Source organism: Podarcis melisellensis, assembly GCF_964234715.1.
Source record: "Podarcis melisellensis genome assembly, chromosome: 2".
NCBI lineage: Eukaryota > Metazoa > Chordata > Lepidosauria > Squamata > Lacertidae > Podarcis > Podarcis melisellensis.
Genome location: NC_138529.1, coordinates 111,493,040 through 111,508,488, shown reverse-complemented (window position 1 = coordinate 111,508,488; position 15,449 = coordinate 111,493,040). Strand labels below are relative to the sequence as shown.

The following is a 15,449-nucleotide window of genomic DNA, read 5'->3' as shown; positions in this document are numbered from 1 at the left end:
GAACGGTTTCCGGTTACAAACGGACCTCCAGAACGGATTTAGTTCAGAACCGGAGGTACCACTGTATTCCTTTGGTGGTAAGGGAGGTGGGGGTTGGCCTAAGGGGATCAAGGAGGCAGAGGAAATATTTACAGTGGCACCTCTGGTTGCGAACAGGATCCATTCCGGAGGCCCGTTCGCAACATGAAAAGAACACAACCTGCAGCGGTGCATCTGTGGAGGCGCGGGTTGTGATTCACCGCTTCTACGCATGCATGTGACGTCATTTTGCGCGTCTGCGCATGCGCGAGCAGCGGAACCCAGAAGTAACTCTTTCCGGTACTTCTGGGTCACTGCAGGATGTAACCTGAAAGAATGTAACATGAAGCAGACGTAACATGAGGTATGACTGTAGTTTTTTTAGGAGAGCCAATATGGCTTCTGGATTGCTCTCCTGTACTGTTTTAGAAAGAGACCTTAGAGTTCCTATAACACCTGGCACCTAAAGCTATATAATGATGGTGCCGAATGAGCCTTTCTGAGAGCATTCCACAAGTGGGAATTGCTCAACATGGGGATGTCGTCTACCATCATTCAATGTGGGGGGGGGGATATCTGATGGGTTTGGGACTTTGGAATTGGAAAACCTGCTTTTAAAAGTCCTGCTCCACTGAATATCAAAGGTTATGCAGAGTTTGTAAAATTTTCTGCCATCATCGTGTACAGAAAATTCCTTGTTGTTGTTGTTTAGTTGTGTCCGACTCTTCTTGACTCCATGGACCAGAGCACGCCAGGCACTCCTGTCTTCCACTGCCTCCTGCAGTTTGGTCAAACTCATGCTGGTAGCTTCGAGTATTGCAATTTTACATATTTCCTGCAAACACCCCTGCCTACACAGAGCTGCATTTCTGCGTTATCTTCAACCAGGGAACAGAAAGCTATCCAAGTGGAACTTGGGTGACCTCTGCTGGCACGTGGAGAATTAAGTGTTGGAAAGCGTGAGAAGAAAAATGGCTATCTGCCACCAGATGAATGATGGAGACTTTCAGATCAGCAAGCCTAAGAGGCTCAGTAATTTACCATTTTTGTGCATAGGCAGTGCTGCTTTGGCTACCTAAGTGCAACAATACTCACAGCCTGGACACAGGTTATGGAGGCAATGATACGCTTTTTGTGGACTAGACTCCAGTTCATCAAATTCATGAAACAACTGGAATATTTCTAGCGTGCCTGGAATAATCCAACACAAAATGGAATGATAACCATCCCTTCTCCCTTACTTCCATAAAGATCGTATTAAGAGAGCACTTGTGGCTGTGTATGTACCATACATTTAAAGTACATTATTATTATTAAATGTATATACTGTCCTTCATCAAAAGACTACAGAGAGATTTACAGCATAGAGCACAAATGCCAAGATGTATAATATCTGTACAATATGAACAAGACAAGTCACCCAAGACTCTGAATTTTGCCTCAAAACAAACTGTCAATCAGGCAGCCGAAGGGCTTGTCTCCTGAGTGAATTTTATTTATTTTATAATTTCTATACCACCCTTCATCTGAGGATCACAGGGCAGTTTATAACATAAAAACACAAAAATACATAATATAATAACAAAGAAAAGCCCAATAGCCCCCACCTTTATTGAAACTCTCTGAACTGAAACATTGTAATTCACTTAAACTTTGAATTCTCTCTTTAAAAACATTCTTCAAAGTCTTCTTTTCTTTTATATATTTTTAATTGAATCTGGTCAAACAAATCAATATAATAAGAACAACAGAAACGCAGAGAAAAAGCAGCAGAAAAAAAGCAGAAAAAAAGAGTGACTTCTCAGTTGGGTTTCCACTAGGGAACTCTGAGCAAAACTTTTTTGATTTTCTGAACATTTACAGGATTCCTCCCATGTGTGAGCTCTCTAGTCCTGAGGTACCACCAAAAATTTCCCTACATTCCAAGCATTCATGGGGATTTTTTTTGACCTGTGTGGAGCTTGATGTGATTTTCCAAAAGGCTTGCACCCTGATTTAACTATTTCCCACTTGTGGCATTTGCAGGGTCTCTCCTGTGTGGACTCTCTAATGCAGGCTTCCTCAACCTCGGCCCTCCTGATGTTTTGAGACTACAATTCCCATCATCCCTGACCACTGGTCCTGCTAGCTAGGGATCATGGGAGTTGCAGGCCAAAAACATTGGGAGGGCCAAGGTTGAGGACGCCTGCTCTCGTGTCTGAGGAGCACAAAGTATCAATAAAAACTTTTTCCTACACTCCATTTATGAGGTTTCTCTCTCTTGTGGAGCCTGTGGAATAGTGTTGTAAACAAAAATTGCCCTTTTCCCTTATGGGGGACACAAGAGCCCTCATAGAGTCCTTTGTAGGTTCTCCAACGGTAGGAGAAAATAACAGAGGCCAACCAGAGAATATTGAGAAGCAAAGCAACTAGTAAGCTTGATCTTTATTGATCTGTTGCAACAGGGTGCTCCCCTCACACGCAGGAGAGAGGAGGGACCCAGAAAAATGGTGCGCAAGGCCTTATAAAGACTTTTGAAATTGCCACCCTGTAGATCAAGACCACCCCCAGAAACATCATACATACATCACAGAAAAGGTGGTCTAAAACAGAAATTTGAATGTTGTTTTTCTCCTGTCATTGTTTATCTCCTGTCTGGCAGGTTACTTGATTGGATTTCCTGGGGAGCCTGGCCAGTCTTTTGTAATGATAAATACTTAGTTCCTGGGCCAGGTCACAGGCTCACACCCTATTCATATCTTAAATGTGCCCTTAAGACAGGATTTGTGAGGAAAGAGACAATGGGGAGGTTTCCCACTTTGACCTTGCAGAGAAAACATTTGCTCAGTTTAGGAATCAAAATGGTTCCAGGTTGGTCTTCCTGTGCTGATCTATCTACGTGCTTGGTTGGTACACTTATGAACATTTAACATATAACTAAGACCTCAAAATTCCTATCACAGTAGCTTGGGGGGAGGCTGTGGGTCTGTGGCCCCGGGTGCATTTTTTTTGAGGGGGTGCGACCAGGCACCCCCACAACAGGCTCCCTCATCGGAGCCTGGCTCCAGCGCATGAGGGAGCTGTGGAGGCAGCTTTCTGGTGCAACAGTCCAATGCTGGCAGCTGCAGCTACACTCCGGGGCAGAGAGGAGAGTTGGTGGCAACTTGGGATGGCAAAGTTTGTTTACTGAGCAGGCTGAGTCATGGAGTGTTGGTTTTTTTTTCCCTGCCAGCAAACTGTTACCTAGCAACAGCTCCTGATTGGCCAGTTCCATGGGAGGCAGTTGGAGCGGAGTGAGAAAAGGTGTGAGGGATTCATTCAGTCTGTGAGGGGGATTGTCAGGAAAGTTTGTTCTGATATGGGGTAGAGCTGAGGAGAGTCAAGAACTGACAGTATATGCTCTCAGGTTCTGAATCACAGCACACTGTTAAAACAGAAAAGACACAGTCCCACACGGGAAAAGGGTCCTCAGAGGGAATACTCTGACAGGAAAGGGCAGTACAGTGGTACCTCGGGTTACATATGCTTCAGGCAGGTTACATACACTTCAGATTACAGACTCCGCTAACCCAGAAATAGTACCTCGGGTGAAGAACTTTGCTTCAGGATGAGAACAGAAATCGTGCTCCGGCGGCACGGCAGGCCCCATTAGCTAAAGTGGTGCTTCAGGTTAAGAACAGTTTCAGGTTAAGAACAGACCTCAGGAACAAATTAAGTACTTAACCTGAGGTACCACTGTAGTGATTCTGAGGCAAAGGATGGTTTGGGGATCTGTAAGGAAACAGTCCAGTTAAAATCCTAAATTCCTGAAGTATGTGTGGAGAAGACTGATTTATGGAAGATGTGTAAAAGAAAGTAACCTGAACAGCATTCAGCTTAAAACTTGAAACCGTACTCATTTTAATAATAAGCAACAGCACTGTTTGTTACATTTCAGTGGAAGAAGAAGAACCAAAACTCCTAGTTTACATCTGTTATAATACAGTTTGTTTGCAACCTGCTTTCCCAAAGAAAAACCCACTGTCGCTCGTGATTCATTCTCCGTTGGGGATTTATCCTGTGGGAAAGCAAAACAGAGGGCTGGCCCAGCGGCGCCAGGGAAAGTGCTGTTGCGCCGTTGCACCCCTCTCCTCGGCTGGGTGTCGCCATGCGAGAATACCACCAAGCCAATTTTCTCATGCCTGGTCGCAGCATACCCTCTGCCGTGTGGATCTTTTGGCGGATCAAAAGCCACAAGCGTTAAGCAAAACACTCTCTACACTTCATGCATTTATAGGGCTTCCTCTCTTGTGTGAAGACTCCGATGTTTGAGGAGGTGTGTTTGTTGGGAGAAACGCTTCCTGCACTTCCCACAACGATAGGGCTTCTCTCCTGTGTGGATCCTCTCATGAGCCTGAACCTGCGACTGCTGAGTGAAACGTTTTCCGCACTCAGAACATCCATACGGTTTCTCCCCCGTGTGGATTCTCTCATGTGCTATAATGTGCGACTGCTGGCGAAAACGTTTTCCGCACTCAGAACATCCATACGGTTTCTCCCCTGTGTGGATTCTCTCATGTGCTATAATTTGCGACTGCTGGCGAAAACATTTCCCACACTCTGAGCACTGATAGGGCTTCTTTCCAGTGACAACTCGCCAGTGGCTCAGGGGGACCTCTCTCCTTTGCGGTTTACACGTTCGCTCAGAAACTGTGGTTTTTCGACAGAACATGTTTGATGCTCTAAGCAACCGTGAGGTTTTTTCTCCAGTGTGGCATTTCTGCTGTTCGATAAGGCAGATCTGAGGAAGATTTTTCCCATACACAGGGCACAACGGCCGTCTCTCAGCATCACCTGCAAGGAGAAACAACAATTCACTTCTGAACTTGAGAAGGAAAGAAAGGAAGGCAGTAAAATAATAAGGAAGGAAACAATACATGAAGATGTGCAAGAAACTGAAATTGGTTGGTGGGGTGTCCGTGAACAATGATTTATCATCTGTCGTTGATAAACGGCCTCAGTCCAGTATACCTGAAGGAGCGTCTTCACCCCCATCGTTCTACCCGGACACTGAGGTCCAGCGCCGAGGGCCTTCTGGCGGTTCCCTCACTGTGAGAAGCCAAGTTACAGGGAACCAGGCAGAGGGCCTTCTTGGTAGTGGCGCCCGCCCTGTGGAACGCCCTCCCACCAGATGTCAAAGAGAACAACAACTACCAGACTTTTAGAAGTCATCTGAAGGCAGCCCTGTTTAGGGAAGCGTTTAATGTTTGATGCATTACTGTATTTTAATATTAATATTAAAATCACAGTAGGTGTAACATAAAACCTGCAATGTATAGATAGAGGTTGTAAGAAGATACCGCAGAAAGATACTGTGGTGATATAGCCCAAAACCGAGATGGAGGGAAGTCAATTAATGTTATGTTATAAATTGATGTTGGTTTGTTTTGCGTTTGCTTTCTTTCTCTATGGGTTGCTATGTCTTTTTTCTTTTTCTTTGTCGCTTATTTGTATGTTTTTGTTCCTTCACTTTGTATTTTTTTGTGTGTTTTTTTTAAGAACTTAATAAAAATAAATAAAAATAAAATGAAGGCAGCCCTGTTTAGGGAAGCGTTTAATGTTTGATGCATTACTGTATTTTAATATTTTGTTGGAAGCTGCCCAGAGTGGCTGGGGAAGCCCAACCAAATGGGTAGGGTATATTATTATTATTATTATTATTATTATTATTATTATTATTATTATTATTATTATTATTATTTCGTTCTGCTCAATTATTTTTACTTCACCATACACATGTGTGGGTCGTTCAGCGCCTTTCTGTGAACTACAGGAACCAGCAGTCCCATGTAATTTATCTGTTACTGGACGCCATCTGAACTGATTACAGGCTGAGAATGAAATGTTTTAATATTCCTCCATAAATAAACTTCTTGCACATAGAAAAGTAATGTGTCAGGGGAAAAACTTCACTCCCCTCCGCTCTTTTTTAAAAGCAAGCATTAAGACATCAGACCATAGAATCATAGAACTGTACAGTTGGAAGGGACCCCAAAAGTCTTCTAATCCAACTATCTGCAATGCAGGAGCAGGATAGTGTATGGTGCTGATAACGCCAAGGTTGCAGGTTTGATCCCTGTAAGGGTCAGCTGCAAATTCCTGCATTGCAGGGGGTTGGACTAGATGATCCTTAGGGTCCCTTGCAACTCTGTGATTTTATGAGAAAGCTAAAGAATCTCTGACAGATGGCCATCCAACCTTAGGGTTTTCACCTCTCACTAACCAAGACAAATATTCCTAAATGGGAGCCAGGATAAAATAGTTGATAAAAAATAAGTAATACAGTGGAACCTTGGTTCTCGAACTTAATTCGTTCTGGAAGTCCGTTCAATTCCCGAAACCATTCAAAAACCAAGGCGTGGCTTCCAATTGGCTGCAGGAGCTTCTTGCACTCAAGCGGAAGCCATGTCAGATACACTGAAACAGAAGTTACCAGACCCTTCTATATAGTGAGAAGGTGGGGAGGGGTATTACTCAGAAGGGTGGTGGGAATGGGTGATTGGCAGATAGCTGTGATGAGCCTGTTGACGACTCTTAACGACTGCAATAGGTCTTACAGGGGTATTCTGAGTAATACCCCTCCCCACCTTCTCACTATATAGAAGGGTCTGGAAACTTCTGTTTCAGTGTATCTGAAGAAGTGTGCATGCACACGAAAGCTCATACCAAGAACTAACTTAGTTGGTCTTTAAGGTGCTACTGGAAGGAATTTTTTTTGTTTTGACTATGGCAGACCAACACGGCTACCTATCTGTAACTGGAGCCATGTCAGATGTTCAACTTCCGAAAAACGTTCAAAAACCGGAACACTTCCAGGTTTTTGGCGTTCGGGAGCTGATTTGTTCGGCAGCTAAGCCGTTCAGGAACCAAGGTATGACTGTATACTGATTCTTATAACATGGCAAGGGACAATGTCAACTGGAAACTGTGAACTGTGAAGTGGTCCACAGCTTAGGGGAGGTACAGTGGCTGTTACGGAGGTGTTGACAGTTCTCTTCTTCAGTGTGGAATAAACTTTGTAGATAAGCAAAGCTGAGGTGGCAAAAGGAATTAAAAGACTTCCACCATAGGGATGCAATGTCTTCTGGGTGATTATAACTCTCTCTTGGAACAAAATGGCTCATATATAAGAGCCAATTCTCAAGAGGCAATTAAGAGTTCCTGGTAATCCCTAAATGGTTTTGTGTGTGTGTGTGTTTTTTCCACCAGCTTCCCCTAACTTCTCACCTGACTCGGTGTCCGACATCCCTGATGCATCCAAGACTTGAGTACTCGGCACCCAGGGCTGTTCTCCCTGTTCCAGCTGGGAGATGAGAGGTGGCTTAGCCAGTAAAAATCCTTGCCAAGAAGGAACAAAAGAGTGAGTAGTTTGGTGGAAACTTCCTAAATTCGGGGATGGGGAACCTGTGCAGATGTGGCATTCCAACTCTCATCAACCCCGGCCAACATGGCCAATGGCCAGAGATTTTGGGGAGTTGTAGACCAACAACACATGGAAAGCTGCAGATTCCTGGTTCCTGCTATCATTGAAGGGAGAGAACAGAAGACAAGACAGCTCCTTTCAAAAAGCTGCAGATGTCTGCTAGCTCCATCTGGTATGCTGGCTGAGACCCTACCTGCCTGCAGACTGTCTCACCAGAGTGGTGCATGCTCTGGTAATCTCCTGCTTGGACTACTGCAACGCGCTCTACATGGGGCTACCTTTGAAGGTGACTCAGAAACTACAGCTAGACTGGTGACTGGGAGTGGCTGCTGGGACCATATAACACTGGTCCTAAAGGATCTACCTTGGCTCCCAGTACGTTTCTGAGCGCAATTCAAAGTGTTGGTGCTGATCTTTAAAGCCCTAAATGGCCTCAGCTCTGTATATCTGAAGGAGCGTCTCCACCCGCATTGTTCAGCCTGAGGTCCAGCTCTGAGGGCCTTCTGCCAGTTCCCTCACTGCGAGAATTTCTTATACTGATTTTTGGTAATTTGTAAACTGATTAGACATTCCTCTTCAAATAAGAAGCGGTGCACAAAATAAATAAATCACCACACTGATGTTTAACTACCACAACATCGTCTAACATTGTGTATGCCATCAAATGCCAACAGTGTCCTTCAGCTCTCTATATTGGACAAACAGGCCAAACCTTACGCCAAAGAATAAACGGACATAAATCTGACATCAGGAATCACAAGACAGAGAAACCAGTAGGAGAACACTTCAATCTCCCAGGACATTCTATACAAGATCTCAAAGTAGCTGTTTTACTACAAAGGAATTTCAGAAATAGACCGGAAAGAGAAGCTGCTGAATTGCAACTTATTACCAAACTTAAAACCATGGAGACACCTGGTCTGAACAAAGACATTGGATTCTTATCTCATTATACATGACAAAGCCATTTTTCACCTTCTCACCCCTTGCTTTTTCCTGTAAGACCTATTGCAGTCGTTAAGAGTCGTCAACAGGCTCATCACAGCTATCTGCCAATCACCCATTCCCACCACCCTTCTGAGTAATACCCCTCCCCACCTTCTCACTATATAGAAGGGTCTGGAAACTTCTGTTTCAGTGTATCTGAAGAAGTGTGCATGTACACGAAAGCTCATACCAAGAACTAACTTAGTTGGTCTTTAAGGTGCTACTGGAAGGATTTTTTTTTTTGTTTTACCACAACAGCTGTGCTACCCCAGGAGAGATAGATTTCACTATTACAGACCACCCATGACCATTGCCTGTAGATCTCAGCGCAGAAACCAAAGAGGCTGCTGACAGAAGCATAAAGCAACATATTTCCATGCTACCTGTCTCCAAGTGCTCTCTACATTCTGGAGAAAGAAAGCAAATGGAAGTCTGACCAACTGAAATAAACTCAACTCTCCTGAAAATGTAAAGGATTGGTGGGAGAGAAGAGATGCCGTTGACAAACGCACAGGTTCCTTGCAAATCATCCAGCCTCCACCAGAAGAGGAATCAATATGCTTACCTATCGAGGCCAAGTTCTCATAATTCTCCATCATGACTTCAGCGTACAAGGCTTTTTGATATGGATCCAGCAAACCTCCTTGTCCTTCAGTGAAATACACGGCCACATCCTCAAAAGTTACTGGACTCTACAGGAAGAAAAAGGCCTCGGTTGTTCTCTTCTTTTGGCTGGGACTTAGCCATAGTGATGCCTAAAATTCAGGGATGGTGGCAACCTGGGAGGGTTGGCCCATAATGTGCAGTGATGGTGTCATTTCCTTTACTTATCAGAGTGCTGTTCAGGGATGGGCGATGTATAATGATAATGAGTGGTGTAAAGGTAAAGGGACCCCTGACCATTAGGTCCAGTCGCGGACGACTCTGGGGTCGCGGCGCTCATCTGGCTTTATTGGCCGAGGGAGCCGGCGTACAGCTTCCAGGTCATGTGGCCAGCATGACTAAGCCACTTCTGGAGAACCAGAGCAGCGCACGGAAACGCCGTTTACCTTCCCTCCGGAGCGGTACCTATTTATCTACTTGCACTGGTGTGCTTTCAAACTGCTAGGTTGGAAGGAGCAGGGACCGAGCAACAGGAGCTCACCCCGTCATGGGGATTCGAACCACCAAACTTCTGATCGGCAAATCAATTATAATGAATGGCATAGATGTGACCAAAATTTGGGAGCCCCTGTGTGTGTGAGAGAGCGCGCGAGTGAGTACGGGAGGGGGGGTCCAATTCCTTTTCAAATGCCCAAGTAAACCATGGTTTGCTTCTTTCCTCTAGTTCCACCTTGGCCAACTTGGATCTTTCCTTATGCTTTGAACTACAACTCCCATCAGCCCCTGCTCCCCGCATAATACACTACAGTGGTACCTCGGGTTAAGAACTTAATTCATTTTGGAGGTCTGTTCTTAACCTGAAACTGTTCTTAACCTGAGGTACCACTTTAGCTAATGGGGTCTTGCGCTGCCGCCGCGCTATTTCTGTTCTCATCCTGAAGCAAAGTTCTTAACCCGAGGTACTATTTCTGGGTTAGCGGAGTCTGTAACCTGAAGCACCTGTAACCTGAAGCGCCTGTAACCCGAGGTACCACTGTAGAGGCTTGGTGGCACATTGGAAACTGTCTTACACATGTCAGAATAGTTGTCCTTCCAACCCCGGAATTATCCATTCTGACTAGCAGAGGAGATACCACCTACCCAATCCTTCACTAAAAATGCTAAGGGTTCAAGACTGGGACATCCAAACGTCCAGCATGCAAAGCTGCAGTTATTATTATTATTCTCTACCCATCTGACTGCGTTGCCCCAGCCGGAACCACTAGCAATGCCGTTGCTATTAACTGTTATTATTATATTTATCACCGTTGCTAAAGTCTATGCACCACCCTTTGTCTAAAGAACACAAAGGAAACCAAGTCAGTCTCGGCTGCGGCTTCTTAAGAGGCCACCATTTGAATTGCGCGCCATCCCGCCTCGTTTAAGAAATGGCTGCGCAGGAGGGAGACGAGTTACTGGGAACCGCCCGCGCGCGTAACACGCGCACACGTTCAGAGCGAACACCCGGACCTTTTGAGGTCGTGGGAACTGCGCACAGCCACGGGCTTCTTCCTCCCGAACCCGCTCGAGTTGTGCCCAACTCGGGCAGGCGCAGCCGAGGAAAAACGCGTCCCTAATTCGCTCCTAAATTCCTGCAGAAACCGAAACTCTCTCCCCACCGCGCCTCCCATTTCCCCGCCGCCACTGACCTGCATCTGCACCACCCGAAGAATCATTCAGACGTTCCCTCGAAGCTGCACACCCCGCTTCTTCTATCCCGGAATCTCAGCCCTTCGGGTTGGTTTCACCAACCTGCAGAGGTTTGGACCACTAGTCTCTTAGCCTAAGAATTTGCATTTCCTGGAGGATTTCTTTCGGCGTCGTTTGCGTCCGTCCGCCCCCCACAAGACCACTTCCTGCCGGTCTTGGGAAATGCAGGAATCCTCATTTTGGGTCCTCATTTTTACGCGCGCGCATTCACACGCAGCCTGAATTTGAAAGACCACATCGAATCAGTTTTGGAAGGGGCCCTGAGCATCACCTACTAGCCCAACCCCCTGCAATGCAGAATATGCTGCTGTCCCACGTGGGGATCGAACCTGCGACTTTGGTAGAATCAGCACCATGCTCTTAACCATACTCTGTTCCCAAGGATCTACCTGTGTATAAAAAGCAGCTTTTGGATTTCTTAAATCATTTTAAAACCATTGCCCTAGGGGCACTTTCCACCATAGGAGGGGGAAAAGGAAGTTCCCTTCTCTTTATTGGAGGGGAGCGGAGGGCATGAAACTAGGCAAAATATTCACACCAATCGTGCAGGGTAGACCGCTGCCATTACAGTGGTACCTCGGGTTACATACACTTCAGGTTACATACGCTTCCGCTAACCCAGAAATAGTGCTACACTCCGCTAACCCAGAAATAGTGCTTCAGGTTAAGAGATTTGCTTCAGGATGAGAACAGAAATCGTGCTCCAGTAGCGCGGCAGCAGCAGGAGGCCCCATTAGCTAAAGTGGTGCTTCAGGTTAAGAACAGTTTCAGGTTAAGTACGGACCTCCGGAACGAATTAAGTACTTAACCCGAGGTACCATTGTATCTCCATATTTATCTCCAATAATTAAACTGAACAGTTAAATTACAAGTTTGGAGCATCGGAAAATGTTGATGAGAATGTGATGGAACAAGGCCAGCAAGAAACGGAGTACCCTTCTAGAGGCGAGCTGGGAAATTTCAAAGGAAAGACATCAGCCTGGGTTTGTTTGGTTTAAGAGGAGGGCGACCAAAGATTGAACTGTTAAAAAGATTTTCTAGGAAATACAGTCTGCCTCCTCGCTGCTATTATGGGCTGGCTGTTAAGGTGCCTGGGAAAATACGGAGCCAGAGGGTCAACTTTGGAATTCCTATTTTAGAATGAACAGAGGAAAGAATCTTTGACAGAGTGGACTGTGCAGATAGGAAGAAAAGGAAAAAACATCTAGTAAAAGTGAACTATTGGGCTTTTAGACATGCAGAAGGGAGTAAAGGAATTTATTTTAGAAATGATGATTGCTGATTTATTGTGGATCGATAATTTGTGGAGCAACCTCACTTGTAGATACTAGTTACAGGTAGGTAGCCGTGTTGGTCTGCCGTAGTCAAAATAAAATAAAATAAAATAATTTTAAAATTCCTTCCAGTAGCACCTTAGAGACCAACTAAGTTAGTTATTGGTATGAGCTTTCATGTGCATGTACACTTTTGAGTTGGTCTCTAAGGTGCTACTTGTAGATATTGTAAATGTTAAAATATTGTATGTGCAGGAACTGGCAAGCGGACAGCTGATGGTTAAGGATAAATAAGTTTAAAAACAAAAAATCCCTAATGTAATGTAATATTAATTGTAAAGAATGTGAACTAGAAACAACTAGGAAAATAAAGCAGCAACAAAAGGAAATTTTGGACACATCAAGAACGTAGAGCAAGAAACCAGTTTTTGGAGAAATTGCATTAAATTTGTGTTAATTTGCAGCTGATCTGGTAAAATTTGGAAAACAAATAAAAACGATTTGGCGAAAGGTTCCCTTTATCTGGTTTAGAGAAGTCGTGTGAAAAGAACGGAAGAACCTTACCTGCCAGGTGTGCAGCTGAAGACTCAGCCAGAAATTTTCATGGCCACATGCCTATGTCACTTCAAGTTCAACATTCCTATAGAAAAAATCTGTCTTGGGCTGAGTGGTACAGCTTTCAGTATACTGAAGTGTGCAGTCAAATACACACACACACCTGGGAGTAAGTTCCACTGAGCACATTGAGTTATTTCTGAGTCAACATGCACAAGGGCCGTTCAGTAAGAATTAACAAAATGGAAATATCCGAATTTCGCATCGTTAGTGCTTCTTAATTTTAATTCAGGTGGGAGCAAAGAAAGACACAACATAAATTCAAAGCTTTGCATCCTTTGATACAAAGCAAAGGTAACCTACATTAATAACAAGGAAAGTAGATGTAACATATGCTAATAAACTCAGTTTATGTAAACATTTTAAATGCCAAAATAAGGAAAGCTAAATGCACGTTATATTTTCAAGAACAAACTACCCCACCTCCACTAAAACATAAGGAACTATGTATAGTACTCATCTGATTTAAAACCAGTCTCAAAGAGACATTATCTTGTGGCCAATAAGGGAAGCCTCTATATTTAAGGAGGCAGGGAAGTGTTGAGTTCTTTATTTTTCTGGATGTCGATTTGCTACAAATTACTTACATGTGTGGGTAGACTAGTAAAAAAAAAAAAGTCGAGAATTTAAGACACCAGGTTGATTTAAACAAACAAGCAAAATTATGTCAGTCAAACAGAGGGGGAGATTTTTTTAAAAGGTTGCAGTTGAGTTGCCTGCAGGTGTCCCAAACGATACATCCAATTTATTCAAGTTATCAAAAGGCGACAGCACTTTGCAAAGGCAGGCAGCCACCCTTGTGGGCTTACGACACACCCTTTTAAATTGCCAGGGCCTGAACAATCTATGCACGGCTCATCGCCTTCAGCAAACTAGAACCTTTTCCACAGCTTCTCCTATCAATAGTAGCGGCACATTGGGTTTTATATCCTTCTAAGCTCCCCTTGCCCCACACCAAATACACTCCTACGACCAGAATGAACTGCTTCTCAGTCAGCTTCCCTTAAAAAGCAGAGGAAGGGGAGCTGGTGCTCTCCCAGATCCCATCAGCCCCAGTCAACACAGCTGGAAGACAGGGATTATGGGAGTTGTAGTACTTCTGAAAAAGATGGAGGTTCCTCACTCCTGCCCTAAAGCTCAAATTAGACACTGATGTGAGGGGAGGACCTGCTAGTCAGCTGCATCTCCTTTTCCTGTATGGATAGCTCAATCAGTAGACCACAAGACTCTTATTGATCTCCGGGTCAAGGGTTCGAGCCCCACATTGGGCAAAAGATTCTTGCGTTGAAGGGGTTGGACTAGATGATCCTTGTGGCCCCTTCTGACTCTACAAGTTCTATAACTCTCTGACCCAGAACTAATAAAATAAAATAAAATTTAAAAATTCCTTCCAGTAGCACCTTAGAGACTGTATTTTTCCTTCTCTAAGACATACTTGCAGCATCTTAAAAAGCAGACATGACCTTGCCAACAAGGGTCTGTATAGTTAAAGCTATGGTTTTCCCAGTAGTGATGTTTGGAAGTGAGAGCTGGACCATAAAAAAAGATGATCGCCGAAGAATTGATGCTTTTGAATTCTGGTGCTGGAGGAGACTCTTGAGAGTCCCATGGACTGCAAGATCAAACCGATCCATTCTGAAGGAAATCAGCCCTGAGTGCTCACTGGAAGGACAGATCGTGAAGCTGAGGCTCCAATATTTTGACCACCTCATGAGAAGAGAAGACTCCCTGGAAAAGACCCTGATGTTGGGAAAGATGGAGGGCACAAGGAGAAGGAGACTGCAGAGGACGAGATGGTTGGATAGTGTCTTCGAAGCTACAAACATGAGTCTGACCAAACTGTGGGAGGCAGTGGAAGACAGGCATGCCTGGCATGCTCTGGTACATGGGGTCACGAAGAGCCGGACACAACTAAACGACTAAACAACAACAAGACACACCTGACCATAAGACGCACCTAGTTTTTAGAGGAGGAAATGGAGAAAGCCCCGTTTTTTGGGGGGTGGGTGGGTCAGATCACAGTTGTGCAGCTTCTTTTGGAAAGGGGAAAAGCCCCGTTTTTTTGAGGATCAGCTCACAGTTTTGCAGCTTGTCATTGGTATGAGCTTTCGTGTGCATGCACACTTCTTCAGATACCTAATTAAATAAACTAATTTAAACTGCAAGAAGGCATGAAAAGGGCAAAAACGACACAAAATTCACACCAAGGCACTTTGGCGTATCAGTCTACCCCACTTGTCGTCATTTCAAATGTCCTCCAGCGATGCAGAAAATCCGAGTCACCATTCAGGCCAGTCTGGTAAGTGCTGCTGGCTTTTGAAAAGTTTTTTTTTTTTTTAAAGGTTTTAAAGAGCTCTAGGTATTTGCAGGCTTTTCAAATGATGTTCCCCACGACACGTAATTTCACATTTATGCACAGTACCCAAGAACGTAACCCCTGCATTAGGTGGGGAGATGCCTGCATAATATTTTAATTGCTTTTACGTGTGCAGTTGTTTTACATGTGTGGTTTTAAAATTATTTTTGTATTTTAAAATAAATCGCTTTAGCTTTTTTTGACGGATGCTGCCCTGGGCTCCTTTGGGAAAGGGGAGGACAGGACCGAAAGTTAATAAATAAAAATAATATGGTTAATTGTACTTGTGAAATTGCTTCAAGATGCTTCGCAGGAAGCGATTAATGATGATAATTATTATTATTATTATTATTATTATTATTATTATGGGAGGCAGGGAAATGTCAAGTGCAGTAATGTCACACCA

General features: G+C 44.3%; 1 protein-coding gene across 3 annotated transcripts; it reads right to left on the bottom strand.

The window, feature by feature from the left end:
• Positions 1-3,867: 3,867 nt before the first annotated feature.
• Positions 3,868-10,987, bottom strand: LOC309365095 (zinc finger protein 621-like). 3 transcript variants are annotated; one of them, XM_081903241.1, is made up of 4 exons: positions 10,738-10,985; positions 9,012-9,138; positions 7,264-7,374; positions 3,868-4,830 (listed from the first exon to the last, which is right to left on the bottom strand). In XM_081903241.1, exons 1-4 carry the CDS (start codon positions 10,762-10,764, stop codon positions 4,268-4,270), a joined length of 828 nt encoding a protein of 275 aa, XP_081759367.1. In that variant the 5' UTR covers positions 10,765-10,985; the 3' UTR covers positions 3,868-4,267. The 3 variants fall into 3 exon arrangements, with proteins under 3 accessions (XP_081759367.1, XP_081759369.1, XP_081759368.1); XM_081903243.1 differs by having other exon boundaries at positions 10,841-10,983; XM_081903242.1 differs by lacking the exon at positions 7,264-7,374 and having other exon boundaries at positions 10,738-10,987.
• Between the last annotated feature and the right edge of the window lie 4,462 nt (positions 10,988-15,449).

What these genes read in the sequence shown, in the direction of transcription:
- LOC309365095 (XM_081903241.1), bottom strand. Translation starts at nt 10,764, where the DNA reads ATGATTCTTCGGGTGGTGCAGATGCAG. An exon ending in TGAGAACTTGGCCTCGATAG is followed by an intron (nt 7,375 to 9,011) that starts GTAAGCATATTG and finishes CTTCTTGGCAAG; the next exon opens with GATTTTTACTGGCTAAGCCA. An exon ending in GATGTCGGACACCGAGTCAG is followed by an intron (nt 4,831 to 7,263) that starts GTGAGAAGTTAG and finishes TTCTCCTTGCAG; the next exon opens with GTGATGCTGAGAGACGGCCG.